The 17,790-nt window shown below is 40.2% G+C and overlaps 1 protein-coding gene and 1 non-coding gene across 3 annotated transcripts in view; both read right to left on the reverse strand.

Annotated features, from left to right (window-relative positions):
* Positions 1-4,412: 4,412 nt before the first annotated feature.
* Positions 4,413-17,790, reverse strand: part of Smim14 (small integral membrane protein 14) — a 69,810-nt gene continuing 56,432 nt past the window's right edge. The window contains exons 4-5 of one of the 2 annotated variants that reach the window (XM_004870292.4): positions 10,935-11,077; positions 4,413-7,241 (exon numbers count right to left, since the gene is read on the reverse strand). In XM_004870292.4, coding sequence (XP_004870349.1) covers positions 7,209-7,241; positions 10,935-11,077 — 176 coding nt within the window. In that variant the 3' untranslated portion in view covers positions 4,413-7,208. The remainder of the gene's footprint in view (positions 7,242-10,934; positions 11,078-17,790) is intronic. The other variant, XM_004870291.3, reaches the window with a different exon arrangement.
* On the reverse strand, positions 15,596-15,701 carry LOC147825115 (U6 spliceosomal RNA). The gene has a single exon (XR_015441423.1). It is a non-coding gene; the product is annotated as a U6 spliceosomal RNA (small nuclear RNA).

Below are 17,790 nucleotides of genomic sequence, written 5' to 3' on the forward strand. Positions count from 1 at the left end.
ACAAGAAGCTGAGCATGGTGGCACACACCTGTGATCCCAGCTATTTAGGAGGTTGAGGCAGAAGGACTCAAAGTTTAAGGTTAGCCTGGGCAATTTATTAAGACCCTGTTCTCAAAATTTTAAAAAGGGCTTAGGATATAGCTCAGTGGTAGACTACTTGTCTAGCATCCAAAGGCTCTTAAAAAAAAAGACTTCTTTTATAATGTTAAACCTGCTCTGTGGTATTTATTTTTTCAGAACAGAAACATTATTCAACAACCATTAACCATCAAGGCCGACAGGGTCTGAGAGTCTGAGGTTATATACAGCATAGTGTAGTACTACGAAAGTTGTCTTTGTTTGTTTGAAACGGTCTCATTATGTAGTTCTGGCTGGACTTGAACTCGTTATGTAGCCCAGCCTGGCCTTGAGCTCTCAGTGATCCTCCTGCCTCAGCCTCCTGAGTGCTGGAATTATAGGCCTGTGCCACCATTCTCAGTATCATCCTTCCATAGTTCTTACCTCCCATCCATCTCCTCACCTTTTCAGCAGACATTTTAATTTGGCTTGTGATATTTTAAAATGGCTTCTGTAATCTCATAATTTAAAGGCATAAACAGTTAAGCAATAAACACAAATATTTGTCAAAATGTTTGATATTTAACTCATTTGTTAAAAAAAAAAAAAAAAAGTAAACAGTGCCAGGGATTTAGCTCAGTGGCACTGCACCTGCCTCGCAAAGTGCAAGGTCCTGAGTTTGATCCCTGGTGCGGGAAAAAAACCAACAAACAAAAAAACCATGCACACTGCAGTTCCCTACAAATCAAGCAATTTGGAAAGATCACACTGCTTTTTGTACATGGGAATGGGAGGGAGCTTGAGAGGGGAATGGGATAAAATAAAAAATAAAATAAAATAAAAAAATCACACTGCTACTCTGTAAAAAACAGACAGTGAGGGCCGGGGATTTAGCTAGTGGTTCCTCCACCTGCCTGGAAAGCCCAAGGACCCAAATTTGATACCGGTGCCAAAAAAACCCAAACAAACAGACAGCCAGGTGTGGTGGTGCACTCCTGTAATCCCAGCACTTGGGAGGCTGAAGCAGGAGGACTGCTGTGAGTTCGAGGCTAGCCTGGGCTACATAGTGATTTCAGAGCCAGCGAGACCCTGTCTCAAAAAAAAAAAAAAAAAAGAAAAAGAGCAGACAGTGAAAGAGAACCATGGTTGGTATTTATGAGGTATATTTTTTTTGGTGTTTTTTTTTTGGTACCAGGGATGGAACTCAGGACCTTTCGCTTACGAGGCAGGCAGCAGCACCACTGAGCTAAACCCCTGGCCCTATGAGGTATATTTTGAGGGTGAAAAATCTAAGCAAAAAACCCTACATCCCAACTCTACTCTCTGCTTTGTTTTGTAAGAAGGGTGCCACTGTGTCCAGTTCCAAACTGGAATCCAGAACTGAGGAAATCAAATGAAATGGAAGGAAGCAAGAACTTTAATTTTATTTGAATTCCATTTTCTAGGGGAAAAGTAAGCTTTCAAAGCCATTTAAGGAAACTTGACAGCTTTACCACAGACTGAGAGATGCACTGAGCAGTACGTGGTAGACTTCAGGCTGACATTACTGGCTCCAGGAAATCATATATTCCACAAATTTTGTCTTTTTTTTTTTTTGGTACTGGGGATCGAACTAGGGACCTCATGCTTGCCAGGCAGGCAGTGGAACCACTGAGCTGAATCCCGGGCCCTTTTGTCATTCATTCATTCATTCATTCATTCATTGGGTACAGGGGACTGAACTTGGGACATTGCGCTTTCGAGGCAGGCGGCAAAACCACTGAGCTAAATCCCTGGCCCAAATTTTGTCATTTAAATAACATTAAAGACACTGCAGAGGGGCCGGGGATTTAGCTCAGTGGTTCTGCTGCCTGCCTCAAAGGCCAAGGACCTGAGTTCAATCCCCGTACCAAAAAAAAAAAAAAAAAAAAGACACTGCAGATACCGACACCAGCATCATGTCAGAAAGCACCATTTCTACCTGTGTCTGGACATTACTAATCTTTAGTGTACAGGTCAGAGAAAAAGCAAATTTTCATATTTGTATGTTTTTCAGTACAGTTGCATGTCTAGGTCCTTTTGGGTAATATACATCTGGTCAAATTACACTACTGGATATTATTTCCTCAAAGCAAATGTCTATTTACCAAAGAAATAAAATTGTAATCTAATGTCCTAGAGATTCTCTGAACCTCTTGTGCATACCAGCTGCATACTGCTATTATACATTTTAAAAAAATAACTTTAAGTTCTCACTTGGGAATGTCTTTAGTTAGGAATAAAAAGTCTTAGAAAGAAAGCTTAACATAGGATGTTAACATTGTACTAAGCACAAGATGCTTGTTTCTCTTCCCACAAAAGCCAAACAGAAAACAAAGTGTTACTAACATTTTCTATTTATTCATTAATAAAAAGTGCATAGTACAAGCCCTTTATCCCAATCGAAGTACTCAGTAAAAGTTTAACAATAAACCCTGGATGGCACAGACATGATTTGTTTGGCATGATTTTAACATTTAAAAACAGCAAATTTACATTTAATTCATCACATGACCACTCTGCTTTTCAACAAAGTAATCATCAGAAATGGTAACAAATACTATGATCTTTTTAGTTAAGAAATATAATAAGACTAACCCTATTATTGCAACAACAAGATTTAACCATTAACTGTAAACACTCTTCATTATTCTTTCTTCAGGTTGCTAGTTTGTGTCTTAAACTAAACTGGTCAAATGCCAGCACATAAGGTACCCAGTTTGAGTGACAGACTTTCTCTAGAGTGATGGACTTCCAAGGTTCCTTCAAAAATATAAGATATTGGTAATTCCATCAACACTTCACATCACACACCACGAAGACACTAAAAATAACCATGGTATTAGAGCTACTCACTAATCAGTTTAACAATAACCCACAACCTTCAGACCAACTAGTGCTATTCAACAATTACTCCTGAAAATCTCTGCTGTTTGAAATATGACCACCAGACCATTTGCTAGTGCTTTAAAAGATAAAAATCTTTTACTATAAACAGTTCTGATGTTCACCTTTTCCATATGGAAAGCAAAACAAAAACAAAACTACCATTATTTTAAATAAAACAACTTTAAATGGCCATAAAACAAACTTTTTTGGGGGGGGTACCAGGGATCAAACTTGGGTCCTTGCACTTCCGCAGCAGGTGGTGAAACCACTGGGCTAAATCCCCAGCCCCAAACTTTTGTTTGTTTGTTTGGTACTGGGGATCGAACTTGGGTCCTTGTGCTTGTGAGGCAGGCAGCAAAACCACTGAGCTAAATCCCCAGCCCCCAAACTTTTTTTTGAGGAGTGTTTTGAACCCAGGGCCTTGTGCATGCTAGCCAGGTGCTCCACCACTGAGCTATATCTCCAGCATTTGTGGAATGTTTCAAGAGCCCAAAATGATAAAAATGTAACCTTCATCTTTCTTTTACCCAGATAACTTGAAAAGGAATACAGTATAGCTATAGTTCAAGTGAATGTTTACAAGGTGAATAATGATTTAAGAATGTGCTCAAGGCCACATGGAAAGTTAAAAGAATTAAATAGAATATAAATTACTAGTTAGGTTAATAAGAACACTTTATGTGCACTAAACTGTCTTTTAAGCAATGCAGAAAAATTAAACAAGCAAAAACTCCAGGAGTAAATACTTCATTAAGAACTTTTGTTTAAAAAAAAAAAAACTGGGCTGGGGATTTAGCTCAGTGGTTCCAGCACCTGCCTTGAAAGCGCAAGGTCCCAAGTTCGATCCCCCGTACCAAAAAACAAACAAACAAAACCTTTTGTTGCCAATGTAATAGAAGGTCCATAAGAAGAAAAGGCTGACACATTTTTTCTTTTTTATTAGTATATTGTGATACACAGTAAATACATTTATTGTAGGGGAGTTGGTTTACTTTTCTCTCCCCTCCCAGTCCTGTCTTTCCCATCCCCAAATCCTCTCCTATTCTTTCATGAACCAACTTTTTGCTTCATTGACCCTTTTTTTGTTTGTTTGTTTTGGTACTGGGGATCAAACTCAGGACTTTGCTCTTGCCAGGTAGGCGGTGGAACCACTGACCTAAATCCCTGGCCCCTTCTGATCAGTTTTGACTTGAAGTCTGCTGTATCTGAAAGTAAGATGGCTACTCCTGCTTGTTTTGGGGCTCCAGCTGAATGGAGTTTCATTTTCCATTCTTTCACTTTTGGTCTATATATTGCTTTTGGATGAGGTGTGTCTCCTGTAGGTAATAATATGTGATTGCATTTTTTAAAAAATCTAACCTGCCAGTCTGTCTTTTGACTGGGGAGTTAAGAGACCACTGACATTGGGCATTATTATTCTAAGGTGTTCATTGAAACATGTCATTGCATTTTCTGGTGCTCTTTTTTTTTTTTTTCCTTTTGTTTAACTACTCTCCCAGGTAGATATATGCTTTCTCTCTTTCTTTTGGGTTCTTTGGTGCTGAAGGCCTCCCTGTCCATCTAAGATTCCCTTAAATATGTTTTGCAATGCTGGTTTAATGGTCATGTAGTCTTTACTTTTCCATCAATTCTGAAGGCTAATTTTACAGGATATAAAAGTTGAGTTGGACAATTCTTTTCTTTTAGGGTTTGAAAAACTTTGCTTCCAAGCTCTCCTGGCCTTTGAGGTTTGTGCTGAGAAATCTGCAGTTATTCTGATGTGCCTGCCTTTATAAGTTACTTGTTTTTCTCTAACAGCTTTTAGTATTCTCTCCTTTTGTTAAATTTCTGGAATTTTGATTATGATGTGTCACAAATAGGTTCTTTTCTGGTCATAGCTATTTGGGTTCTTTTTTTGGGGGGCGGTACCGGGAATCAAACTCCGGTCCATGAGCTTTCGAGGCAGGAGGGAGAACCACTGAGCTAAATCCCTGGCCCGCTATTTGGGTTCTAGAAGCCTCTTGCATTTTTTTTTTTTTTGAGACAGGGTCTCACTTTGTAGTTCAGGCTGGCCTTGAACTATGTAGCCCAGGCTGGCTTCAAATTTGCAGCAATCCTCCTGCCTCAGCCTCCCGCCAATTCTCAGTGATTTGTTAGCCCCAGATTCTGTAAACTGGGGTATAGCAGTATCTCTACCAGGGATTGGCTTCCAGAAGGTTAGAGAAGAGACTGTTTGGAAATATGGACAAAATGTCAAAATCCAAGGGGTGAGGGCAGTAAAAGGACTGCTGGAGGGATTTAGCTCCATGGTATGTCATTCCAGCCATTTCTGCTTAAACACTTTACCAGCTAGACAGCTGGGAAGGCTAACAGTAGGCCACAGCGAGAGGGGAAATCTTTACTCTGTGGTGTTCATTTAGCTGAGATTTAAATTACCTGCCCAAAACTACCCCTTCATTAGTAATACAGATTTGGTTGTATTATTTCAGGGAGCTGAATACAAAGCCAAGATAAAATGCACATGGAAGAATGCAAGCAGTCAGTAGTGGATTATGTAATGAAATAATGCCGTTACAATGCTTATGGCCTATAATGTAGTCATAATAAAGGGGGGAAATACCCTAAAAGTATCACACAACTGGATCAGAGGCTAACCAGTATAATGATATAGTTAAGTTTATTGAATTCACAGAAATAATTTCTCAGATCTACGCTGTACAATGAAATGCTAGATTGACCTATGGGGGAAATCCTTACATTGATAGGAAAATATCTTCTACCCGCCATAAATGAACTGTAATCATTTGCTAGGGAAAAATTCTAAAACCACATGGGTCATGCAGTCATTTAAAAATGTCATTTGTATTCACTTTTTTTCCAAACTGAGCATAACAATGAACCCTTTTCCTTTTTTTTTTTTTGGTACTGAGGATCGAACTTGGGTCCTTGTGCTTGCGGAGCAGGAGGGGAAACCACTGAGCTAAATCCCCGGCCCCTTTTTCCTTTTTTACACACTGCGAAATCTCACTTATATTAATGCTCTTTTCCCACCCTAATCCACCCCTTTAACAAACAGGAATGAGGTTAAGGGGTAAGAAAACGATTCTTTTTTTTTTTTGGTACCGGAGATCAAATTCGGGTCCTTGTGCTTGCGAGGCAGGTGGCGAAACCACTGAGCTTAATCTCGGCCCTCTGGAAAACGTTTCTTTATTGTTTCTTATTTTCCTCATTTTCCCTTGGAATAAACCAAGATGTCATTTAAAAATTTTTAAAGTCATAAGGATAACAAAAGACTCGAATTTTTTCTTCAAATAAAAGAGGAAATATGTAAATAGGCATTCAAATGTCAGTAACCAAACAGGCCCCAATCCAGATGTAAGATAGTTTCATTTTAATAGGGAAATGTTAGAAAAGAAGCTTCCTGAGAGGCACTCATTTACAAATAAATTATAGCTTAAATTATTACTGAACAGATTCTACCTGGCAAAGGCAGAAAGGATGAACTTTTCCCCTTTTCCCCTTTCTTGTAAGGCTAGTGTACAGTGACTTGCAAATGTTACATAATGGCCTATTAATCATCTACTATACTGATAACCATATTTGTTTAAAGTATTAACACTAGACATTTTTAAGGGGAAAAAAAAATCGGTAAACAACCATTTCACTTTTCTCCTCTTACTATAGCCATATAAACCAACTGTAACAAGTGATACAGATTTCACCTATAATTTCTATAATATTCTAAGAGCCACCACAGTCCAGAACTAGAGAAAACTGCTGCCCACAAATAAACTAGAAGGTAAATGTAAGTACAACTGTGGTTCTCATTTTCTTTCATACAGACCCAGATAACCCCAAATAACTTTATAAATACCTTATGAAAAAATTTTTTTAATCTATCAAAACTATTTAAAATATTAAAATTCAGAAATCTCAAATTTCTTTCAATCAGGCCAGAAATCACCACAAAATTAATGATCACAGTTACAAACAGAATGAGTGGAATGTTTAAGTTTAGGACAACCAAAAAAGCCCCATGTATATATAATTTTTAATATAATCATTTACTGAAACATAGGAATGGTGATAACACAGGAAGCAAAAATAAGTTTACAAGTGAAATTTCTAGAAGCTCATGGAAATGATACCATCCCAAGTTGCAGACGCAAAAGGAAAACTCTTCTAGTGGGTTAAGATCACTCCGGTCATCTTTGTTCATTTGGTCGTGCAAGGTGTTAGCTATTTTCACTTCCCCTGTCACAAAGTTAGTCCACAGGAGGAGCTGATGGATCCTGTCCCTGGCATTAAAAAGAAATAAATGTGACTGTAATCAATATTTGCTGCAAGCATGCACAAATAAAAATAAAAAATTTTTAAAAAAGAAAATAAATTCTTTAAGTGATTTCTTCAATCACAATACAACCAATCTAACACATAGAATAAGGACTGAGTAGCAATGCTCCAATCCTTCAACCCAAACTGTGTGTTTATTTTGGACTTTTCATATGTTTTTACACATGGAAACACTGGGTTAGCACTGATTCTGCAATTTGTCTCACACTTCCCTGAGGGATTTGGGAAAGGGACATTGAGAAGCAGCAAGGTGATTTTCTTCCAGCTTCAGGAGTCACCTTCCCCCGGCTGAAATGATTGGCTGAGCATTCATTTCGAAGCCAGGTCCTTTTGTTTCTCACAGAATGTCCATGAGGATGTGTGGCTGCAGCTGCTTCTGGGAGGCATTCTACAACTGTGAGGGACGACCACATGGCAATGAAACTGGTAGTAAGAAGAGAGAAACCTAGTCTCTAATGACACTGTCAAACTCTAAACTGAAGCTGGGAGTGGTGGTGCACTCCTGTAATCCCAGTACTTGGGAGGCTGAGACAGGAGGATCACAGTGAGTTCAAGGCCAGCCTGGACCACTTATCGAGAGCTGTCTCAAAAACAAAAAAGAGGGCTGGGGATTTAGCTCAGTGTTTCCACCGCCTGCCTCCCAAGAGCAAGGTCCCAAGTTTGATCCCTGGTACCAAAAAACAACAACAAACAAACAATAAAAACCAAAACAAAGGGCCGGGGATTTAACTCAAGTGGTTGATTTAACTCAGTGGTTCCGAGCCTGCCTTGCAAGTGCAAGGACCCAAGTTCAATCCCCGGTACCAAAAATAAAAATAAATAAATAAATAAAATAAAATGTGTAAACTTATACAGCCACTTACATAAATCATTTTAAATTGGTTTTCATTACTTACAATAGAAAGCATCTGAATTGAAAGATCAGGTCTTTGGGATCTTCAGGAAGATTTAATTTACTTACACTGACATGCTCTGTAAGGGCTCAGTTAAGGATGATCAATATTTCTACTTGGAATTAGACTCAGTGTTTTCTTTTTGTTTGTTTTTTTGGTACCAGGGATTGAACTCGGGTCCTTGCGCTTGCACAGCAGGCAGCAAAACCACTAAGCTAAATCCCCTGCCCTCAGTGTTTTTTCTTGCTTCGTCACAGGGCAAAGGGACTGACTACTATTCCTAGAACCTCTGCCTACAGTGAACCTTAATCTGGGGTGTGTCATTTTTAACTACTTCTAAGTCTGGTTATTAAATTAGAATTCTTAAACTCCAAGCATTGAAGAAGTTGCTCTTTGACATGAAAGTAATAAAGCTATGTACAGTGTACGAAGAAAGGGTAAGGAAGAAACTTTATCAAGACAGCTTGCAAGCTGTTTTATGAATTCTCTTCTCTTTCAAGGAAAACCAAAAGTAAATTTAAGATTTTACTATGTGCTAATAATGCCTTCTTTCATAACTGAAGTCACCGTGCAACATTATCGAAATAGCTCTATTTTTTTCTTCTTTCAGACAGGGTCTTCCTATGTAGTCCAGGTTGGCCTCAAACTGGTAGCAATCGTCTCTCCTCAGCCTCCCAAGTGCTGAGATTACAGGTGTGTGCCACCATGCCCAGACAGCATACCTTGTTTATACAGTATTGCAAGTTTTGCTGATTATACTGTACAGTACAGTACTGTAGTTTTAAATTTTGTTATACATTACAGTACTGCACATAAGAATTATACAAATAAAAGCAAAGTCATCAAGGTGGAGTTTCCTTTGACTATTTCTTTGTTCTGAATATTGTACATATTATATACTATTCCTCATTGAGCAACCAATTCATTCAATGACCTAGGTGCAGGAATGGAACTTGGTTGTTAAACGAGGAACATCTGTATATCAAATTAAAAAGCTTCTGCACAGCAAAAAAACAACCAACAGTGACAGACAGCCAAATAGGAAAAAAACTTTTGCGAGCTATTCCTCCGAGGACTAGTATCAAAAATATAAAGAACTAAAAAAAATAGAGCCCCCCCACCAAAAGACCCAATCAAAAAACTGGTAACTGGGTAAGTGGTAACTGGGTTGGGGATTTAGCTCAGTGGTGTTGCTGCCTGCTTCACAAGCTCAAGGTCCTGAGTTCGATCTCTTTACCAAAAAAAAAAAAAAAAAAAAAGTAGGTAACTGAAATGAACAGACACTTCTCAGAAGAAGTACAAATGACCCACAAATACCTGAAAAAATGTTTAACATTTCTGGCCATTAGAGAAATGCAAATTAAAACAACACTGATATCCCACTTTATTCCAGAAAGAATGGTCATCATCTATAACTCAAAAATAACAAATGTAAACTAGTACAACCACTATGGAAACCAGTATGGAGATTCCTCCAGAAAGTAAAACTCCAAATTCCATTTGACCCAACTGTTTCCCTTCTAGGTATCTTCCCGAAAGAGTTAAAGACATCCTATTATAGTGATATACACATATTCATGTTTATATCAGCACAATTCATAATAGCTAAATCTTGGAAGCAGCCTATATGTCCATCAACAGATGAGTGGAAAAAGTGGTATTTACACATAATGGAGTGTGTACTTCTCTGTCACAAAGAAGGATATACGGGCCAGGGATTTAACTCAGTTGGTTTTGCCGCCTGCTGCGCAAGCACAAGGACCCGAGTTCGATCCCCGGTACCAAAAAACAAAAACAAAAACAAAAAACAAAGAAGGATATACAGTAAATGAGTCATTTATAGGAATGTGGATGAGGCTTGAGACCATAATGTTAAATGAAATAACTCAGTCATATGAGCTTAAATGTCACATAAGAAACAGGGATACAGATCTTTTGCAAATGAAAATGAAACCAAGAGATGAAGGGAGGTTGGAAGGAGAGGAGGGAAAGGGGATGTGAAAAGAATTAAGGTGCTATGCACATGTAGCAACTCCCCATGAGGAATATAATCATTATTACTGCAAACATTTACTAATGCTCCCCGCCCCCCCATCCCTGTAAGAGGGATTGAACTCAGGACCTTGTGTTTGCCAGACAGGTGCAGCACCACTGAGCTACATCCCCGGCCCCATGCTTCTGCATTTTTTTAAATTTAAAAAAAAAATGGAAAATTAATCTTGTTATGGAAAAACAAGAGGAGTCTTTACATGCACGGGATTTAAAAGCTCAGCTGGAAAGGGTGAGATACTGAACTGAAGCTCAGCAGAAGGTACGGGGGTGCAGTGGAAGTGTGAGCAGCAAGGGCCCAGCTGTGAGCTGGCTAGGGGGGCTGGTGGAGGATGGAGTTTCCAGTTGTGCTACCAGTGTGATCTTTGTTTGTTTTTTTTTTTTTTTTGGTACAGGGGATCGAACTCAGGACCTTGTGCTTGCGAGGCAGGCACCGGAACCACTGAGCTAAATCCCTGGCCCGACAAGTGTGATCTTTGATGGAATTCACTTTTAAATTATTGGACTACTCGTCTGTGCTGTTCTTTATGGTTGACTGCAAGGTTTACCAGGACTACATAGGAAGAACTCAATGCATGAATTAAACCTTCTTTTTGCCAATTTAGATACTGTATTTCAGTCAAAATAAGCTCTTTCTCCTCCCCAGCCCACAGACACGCACCCACTCCACCAACACTTATAACCCACAGCACTTACATTATGAGGACTGCTTGGCTTTCCTGGAGAGTTGGATCCTCTTAGATTGGGAGGTCTCAGTAGGAACAAGATCATTGCAATAACCATCCAGGCCATCAAAATCATAGTAATACTGATGCCATTGTCACTGGAGGGTCCTGGTACTAAAAGACAAACAAAAAATGTACCTGTAAGCAAAACTGTAGCCTGATTATAATACTGCTAGAGAAATGTAAAAAATTCCAATGTTTAAGTGTCAGCTTCAAATATTATATCAGTATTAAAAAATGATTAACATGAGCTGGGGATTTAGGTCAGTGATTCTGGTGCCTGCCTTGCAAGTGCAAGGTCCCAGAGTTCAATCCCCAGTACCAAAAAAAAAAAAAGATTAACAATTTAGAGAATACAACTGTGGACAGTACATCTTTAATTTCCTCTTAAGTGAAAAAGAAATTTTTTTTTAAAAAGACAGGATCTCAATAAGTAACCAGACTGGCATCGAACTCTCAATCCTCCTGCTCAGCCTTCTGGCTTCTGGGATTATAGGCGTGTGCCAGCATGCCCAGTAAGAAAATCTACATGGTAAATGATGTTAAATAGGCATAAAAATTATAATAAATAAAAAATTTAAATAGTGTAATAGTTTACAACCCAGGGTCAAGCTAAACACTGAGCTGGCCCAAGAGCAGACTAGAGAGGAATACTGCTAACCCCAGTCAAGGGGCAGCCAGCGCAGTACCCGGAGTCACCAAATTATCGATAATGCTTGTCAATAATGCATCAATAGCCTACTTTCCTTGTAACCATTCTTTCCTTGTTCACTCATTATACTAACCTTACCCATCTTCATAACTACAATCAGTTTTTTCCATCTAGGCTTTGTACAGGTGGAACCATTATGTTCTTCCCTATATATTCAACAACCCCTTCCCCACTGGAATCATCCCATACTCTTATTTATTTGGGGGTTTTCTTGACTTACAATGTAGCCCAGGCTGGCCTCAACTTCTGGTAATCCTCCTGCCTTAGCTTCACAAGTGCTGGGATTATAGCTGTGTGCCAGCACACCTGTCTTTTTTTTCTTTCCTATTTTAGTACTGAGGATTGAATGCAGGGAGACTGAGCTACATACATCCCTCCACCCCGCCACCAATTTTTTTTTTTTTTGAGAGAGTCTTATTAAATAGCCCAGAGGGACTTTGAACTTTTAATTCTCCTGAGTAGCTGGCATTACCAAGCACCACACCGAGCATCATGCCTAACTTTAAACTCTGCCTCACCAAACTCTTCTGAACTTTAGTTTCAAACATTCAACTATTTAGCTATATCAACAGTTCTCTATTATTTTTTTCTTTATATTAACAGTTCTTAATTTGGAGAATGCATTAGAGTCATTTGGCAGCTTCTTTAAAATACAGAAATCAGGGCCGGGGATTTAGCTCAGTGGTTCTGCCACCTGCTGTGCAAGCGCAAGGACCCGAGTTTGATCCCCGGTACCAAAAAATAAAATAAAATAATAATAAAAAATAAAATGCAGAAATCCCACCTTTGCCTCACATTATTCCACACTAAAATCTTGAGCATTTCCATGCCCATCTCCTACCTCTACAAACTGGGTCTCCAGCATCATCTAGCTGCCCAGGCCAGAAGCCTAACAGAACACCTTTTGTTCTCTCTCCACAGCCCTCCATTTTGATCCATCCTGAGGTTTCTGTCAATTCTGTCTCCTGTCTCTCAAATCTGCCCACAGGTAGCTAGCCTTCCCAGACTTGCTGAAACTCCTATGGTCTCTTATCTGATCTACTACAGTGGCCTCTGATCCCATCACTTCATATTCTTGCCTCCTTAGTCCTCTGCACTACTGCCAGAGTTGTTTGTTTTGTTTTTCTTGAGACAGAGTCTCACTATGTAGTTCCAGGTGGTCTTGAATTCACTATGTAGCCCAGGCTGGCCTCCAACTTGCAGTGATCCTCCTGCCTCAGCCTCTGAATATGTACTGGGATTAGGGGGATGCATCACCACACCTGACTCAGTTTTGTTTTTTAGTTTTTGTTTCGTTGGGTTTTTTTTTTTTTAAGCAAAACATTTATTGGTACATTTTAGATATACATGAGGATCACATTCATCATAGGGAATTTGTACCTGTACATGATATATCTTGCTTCTTTTTCCTCATTCCCCTCCCTCCCTTCCACCCCTAACTGCAGGCTTCTGTGCCAACTTCCAGCCCCTTATGACAAGACCCACTGCCCCAAGTCTTATAATGGGGAAACCTGCCAGACCAGGTTGGGAAACCACTTGCTACTCAAACTTCCTGACAAGCAAACACAAACACCCAAAGCACCTATTTTAAAGTCAGTAGAGACAGGTGAATGGGCCTTTAAGAAATCTGGCCATTGTGTTTGTACTGGGAAGACCTTTTGGCACTTACAAGCATCACAATCACATGGGGGATATAAAATCTGCTCCCTCATTTGGAACTCCCTGTGAATTATGAGTTATATGACTTAAATACAAATACTCTATGGCCTGGGACGATATCAAATCATATAAATGTAGAGGGACTTTGTTTTGCATTATGTAAGGATTAAATTTTTGGTTACAAGCAAATATGAGGAGAGCTGATGGTCACAGATATTATACTGAAGCTATTAGCTGGACACCAGAAAGATAGAAGAGCAGTAAAGAGAGGCTCTAAGAGCTGCAGGGCCTGAGGATCCTCACTGCAAGCTTCCACAGGTTTCCAGCAGGAAAAGCAGAAATAGCAGTGGTGAAAGTGGACACGTGCACCAAGGGTCTAATCCTGTCGATTCTGGTCATACATATAATCGTGTCATCCTCAGGTCAGCTATCAGTTTTCAACACGATTTATTTTAAACCTCACGTTAACCATAGAGCTGATCTCCATACAACTCTTCATCTGAAATGCAGTCTTTAAAAAAAAAACAACTTTCTGTTTTTAAATTCTTTGTATTTCTTTACTTTGTTTTTGCAGTGTTGGGGACAGGACTTTGTGCATGCTAGAAAAGCACTTTATCAACTGAGCTATACCTGCACACCAAAATGCAGCCTAGTGGAAGAGGGAGCAGGCTTGTTCTATACACTTCCAGTGAGCAACTATGGGCAGGAACCACAACCAAAGTGGGATTTTGCTCAGTATGAGGAATTATGCAATGACAATGACTAGATCTGCTAACAGTGGAAGTGCTGCCACAGGAAAGAACAAACTCCACAGTCACTTAAATCATCACTACACGTGCACACACTAGCAGGGACAAAGGGTACAAGTGCAAAAGGACCCTGGCCTTCAACAAGCTCCAAGTCTGAAAGGCAGCAATCACAAGTGACTGCTCCATCTGAGCCAAGTCTCAAAGATGATCAGGCATTGGTGAGCGAGAGCTTGGTGGCAAAGGTGATGGGGAAGGAGGAGCAAAGGCTGAGGCCTGCTGCACACTGGGAATGTCATGAGCACATGGGACAGATGTGACAAGTGGTGGAGGTGCCAGACTATGAAAGCTCTTAAATGTCAGGTTAAGTCAAAAATGCCTAGGCTGGGTGTGGGGGCACTCATCTGTAATCCCAGCACTCAGGAGGCTGAGGCAGGGGGACGGCCACAAGTCCGAGGCCAGCCTGGGCTATATAGTGAGTTCAAGGCCAGCTGGAACTACATAATGATACCCTGTTTAAAAAAAAAAAATCTAAATAAATTACAAGAAAGGGGAGGAGAAAGAAAGAAAAAGAGGGAAAGAATGAAAGAAAGAAAGAAAAAGGAAAGAAAAGGAAGGAAAGAAGGAAGGAAGGAAGGAAGAAAGAAAGAAAGAAAGAAAGGAGAGAGAAAGAGAAAGGAAGAAAGAAAGAAAGAAAGAAAGAAAGAAAGAAAGAAAGAAAGAAAGAAAGAAAGAAAGAAAGAAAGAAAGGAGAGAGAAAGAGAAAGGCAGCCCGGCCAGGGATTTAGCTCAGTGGTGCCATCGCCTGCCTTGCAAACACAAGGTCCCGAGTTCAATCCCTGGTACCAAAAGAAAAAAAAAGAAAGAAAGAAAAGAAAAGATAAGAAAAGAAGGGCTGGGAATGCAGCTCACTGGTAGAGCAGGTGGTCCTCTGTTCAAACCCCAACATCACCAAAAACAAACAAAAGCAGGCCCCCAAAACGAAAAGAAAATTAAGTTTGAATATCATTAACAACTCTTCCAACTTTAAGATTTTATGAAAAGAGCCAGGCATGATGGTACACTCCTGTAAATCCCAGCACTATGAGAGGCTGAGGCAGGATGATCACAAGTTCAAGCTCAGCCTGGATAATTTACCAATTCAGCTAGACCCTGACTCAAAATAATTTAAAAAACAAAACAAAAGAAGATTCCGTGAAAAGGAGGGGGTGTAGCTCAGTGGTGGAGTGCTCACTTAGCATGTACAAGGGCCTAGGTTTAATCCCTAGAAAAAAAATTTTTTTCTATGAAACTCTAAAGATGTATTTTATGTTCATACCACTACAGATATTCTTTTGTTTTCTTTCTTTCTTTTTTAACATTCATTGAATATTAGTGGTCCATATGGACCAATAATGAGTGTAGTCTTAAAATTTTAATTGAATGTTTCATTAACATATAATACTTGTAGGTATTACTGAGGTTCAGTGTGTTATTTCAACATATACATACAGTATATACTGGTCACATCAGGATAAAAATATGGAACACTTCACAAGTTGCATGTCATCCTCACGCAGGGGCCTTGCTAATCTTCTCTCTATCGTTCCAATTTTAGTATATGTGCTGCCGTAGAGAGCACTGTTGTTGTTTTCTTGAGACAGGGTCTTGCATGTAGTGGAGGTTGTCCTCCATCTCCCATGATTCTGTCTCGGCCTCTCAGAGTGCTGGGAGAACAGGCCTGTGCCACCATGGCCAGCTCACCACAGAGATTCACATAGTGAAAGTTTATGTACTGCTTATCAAAAGACCCAAATTAATACTGATCTCCTATTTGTTTCAATATTTACATTGTTTAAAAAGATTAAAATTGTTATTAGAGGGGCCAGGGGTTTAGCTCAGTGGTTCCGGTGCCTGCTTTGCAAGTGCAAGGTCCCGAGTTCAATCCCCGGTACAAAAAAAACCCCAAAAACTGTCATTAGAACTTCTAAGCTTATTAAGAACTTTAATTATAGGTTAAGCTAGTTTTCTGGTTATTGCAAATAATGTTGCAATGAACAGTAAAAAGCCTATTGGAGGGGACAGAGAACTATGTGCTTAGATGTTAAGTTTTCTGTGGTTCTGGGATAGTGTGGTGCTAGGCACAAACTCCACCACTGAGCCCCACGCCCAGCCCCTGAACTATGCCTTTGAAAGGTGTTCTGTGAAAGGCACAGAAATGTTCTTCAGATTGGTGCTTCCCAGAAAGACAAAATATGGTAACACGAAAATGTGGTAACTACTGCAAGGTATAAGAGATGCAGCAAGGAGATGTTAACAGATGTAAGGTTTGGACCCATGATTTGGAAACTACCAATAGAAATAGGGAGACAGGGAAACTGTGCCTTGGTGCTAGAGCTGTAGAAGATAATTAGAAAGAATACCACCCAACTCCAGCTATTTTTGCTTTCAAGGAGCTTACAATGGAGCTGGCATAGGATAAGTAAGTGAATATATGTGCTCAAGTCAGGTCCTAAACAGAGAAAAACAAAGAAAGGGGTGAAGAATGGGAAAGAACACATTTTAGACACAGGGCTAAGGGTTCCAGCTGAGAAGGTGACTCTGGGGCAAACATGTAAAGAAGTGAGCTGTGGGTATCAGACAGAACATTCCAGACAGGGAGGCCAAGAGCTCCTGATCCGGGGAGTCTGTGGGAGCTTATGATGGCCAACATGTTGGAGTGGAGTGAATGGGGTTCCGTTGTGGGCTCGGTTTGGGATACAAAAAACAGATTAAACCAGAAGAGTAACTTGAGCTAGATCACGTAAGCCTTATAGGTCATAATAAAAGTTTTGTCTCTATTATGCATTGAATAGAAAACCCTTGAAGCATTTTCGCAGAAAAGAGTAACTCTCACTTTGACCGCTGTGTTTTGAGAGAGAAGGAACAGGTAGACATTTAAGAACCTACTGTGTAACCTAGAGGAGACGGCCATGGCATAGAATAGGGAGAAGGCAGTGGGTGGTGAAAAGTGGCGGAATTTGATTTTTTTTTTTGGTACAGGGGATCGAACTTAGGACCTTGTGCTTGCAAGGCAAGCACAGTGCCACTGTGCTAAATCCCCAGCCGCCTGATGTATTTTGATGGTAGTACTTGCTAACAGATGGCTACCAAGTCCAAGGAAGAAAAGACTCAAAGATACTTCTGCAGGGCGGGGGATTTAGCTCAATGGTTTCTCCGCCTGCTGCACAAGCGCAAGGAACCGAGTTCGAGCCCCGGTACCAAAAAAAAAAAAGATGCTTCTGCAAAGGAAGAGCTACCTTACCTGCTAGGCAAAAGACTGCAAGACTGCAAGTTGGGTGGATGCTATGAAAAGCTCAGTTCTGCAGATGCTGAGTCTGAGAAACTGGGGGACAACCCCATCTGCACCCAGGAGGCAGTCTGAGGTGGGAGGGTCCAGGGCTGTGCCCTGGAGGGGCTGGGGAGGTCAGGAGGAGGTAGGGCTGACCTCAGCGGGAGAGTGCCTGCCCAGCAGTGGAAGGCCCCGAGTTTGAAAAAAGGGTCAGAAGGACAGAAAAGCACCAGGAAGAAGACAGTAGCTGCAAAGCCCCAACTAGAGGAAAAATAAAGGACAGATAAAATTTGGGAAGAATTGTTAAGACTAAGTTATTAAATGCTGAGACTAAATTCTCAGACTAACATTATCTAGAAGCAACACAAGGCAGAAAATTAGGTCTGGGGATATAGCTCAG

The sequence above is a fragment of the Heterocephalus glaber genome, unplaced genomic scaffold, assembly GCF_053883595.1.
Source record: "Heterocephalus glaber isolate CG9 unplaced genomic scaffold, H.glaber_assembly_v1.0 deba00001509, whole genome shotgun sequence".
NCBI classification, from domain to species: Eukaryota; Metazoa; Chordata; class Mammalia; order Rodentia; family Bathyergidae; genus Heterocephalus; species Heterocephalus glaber.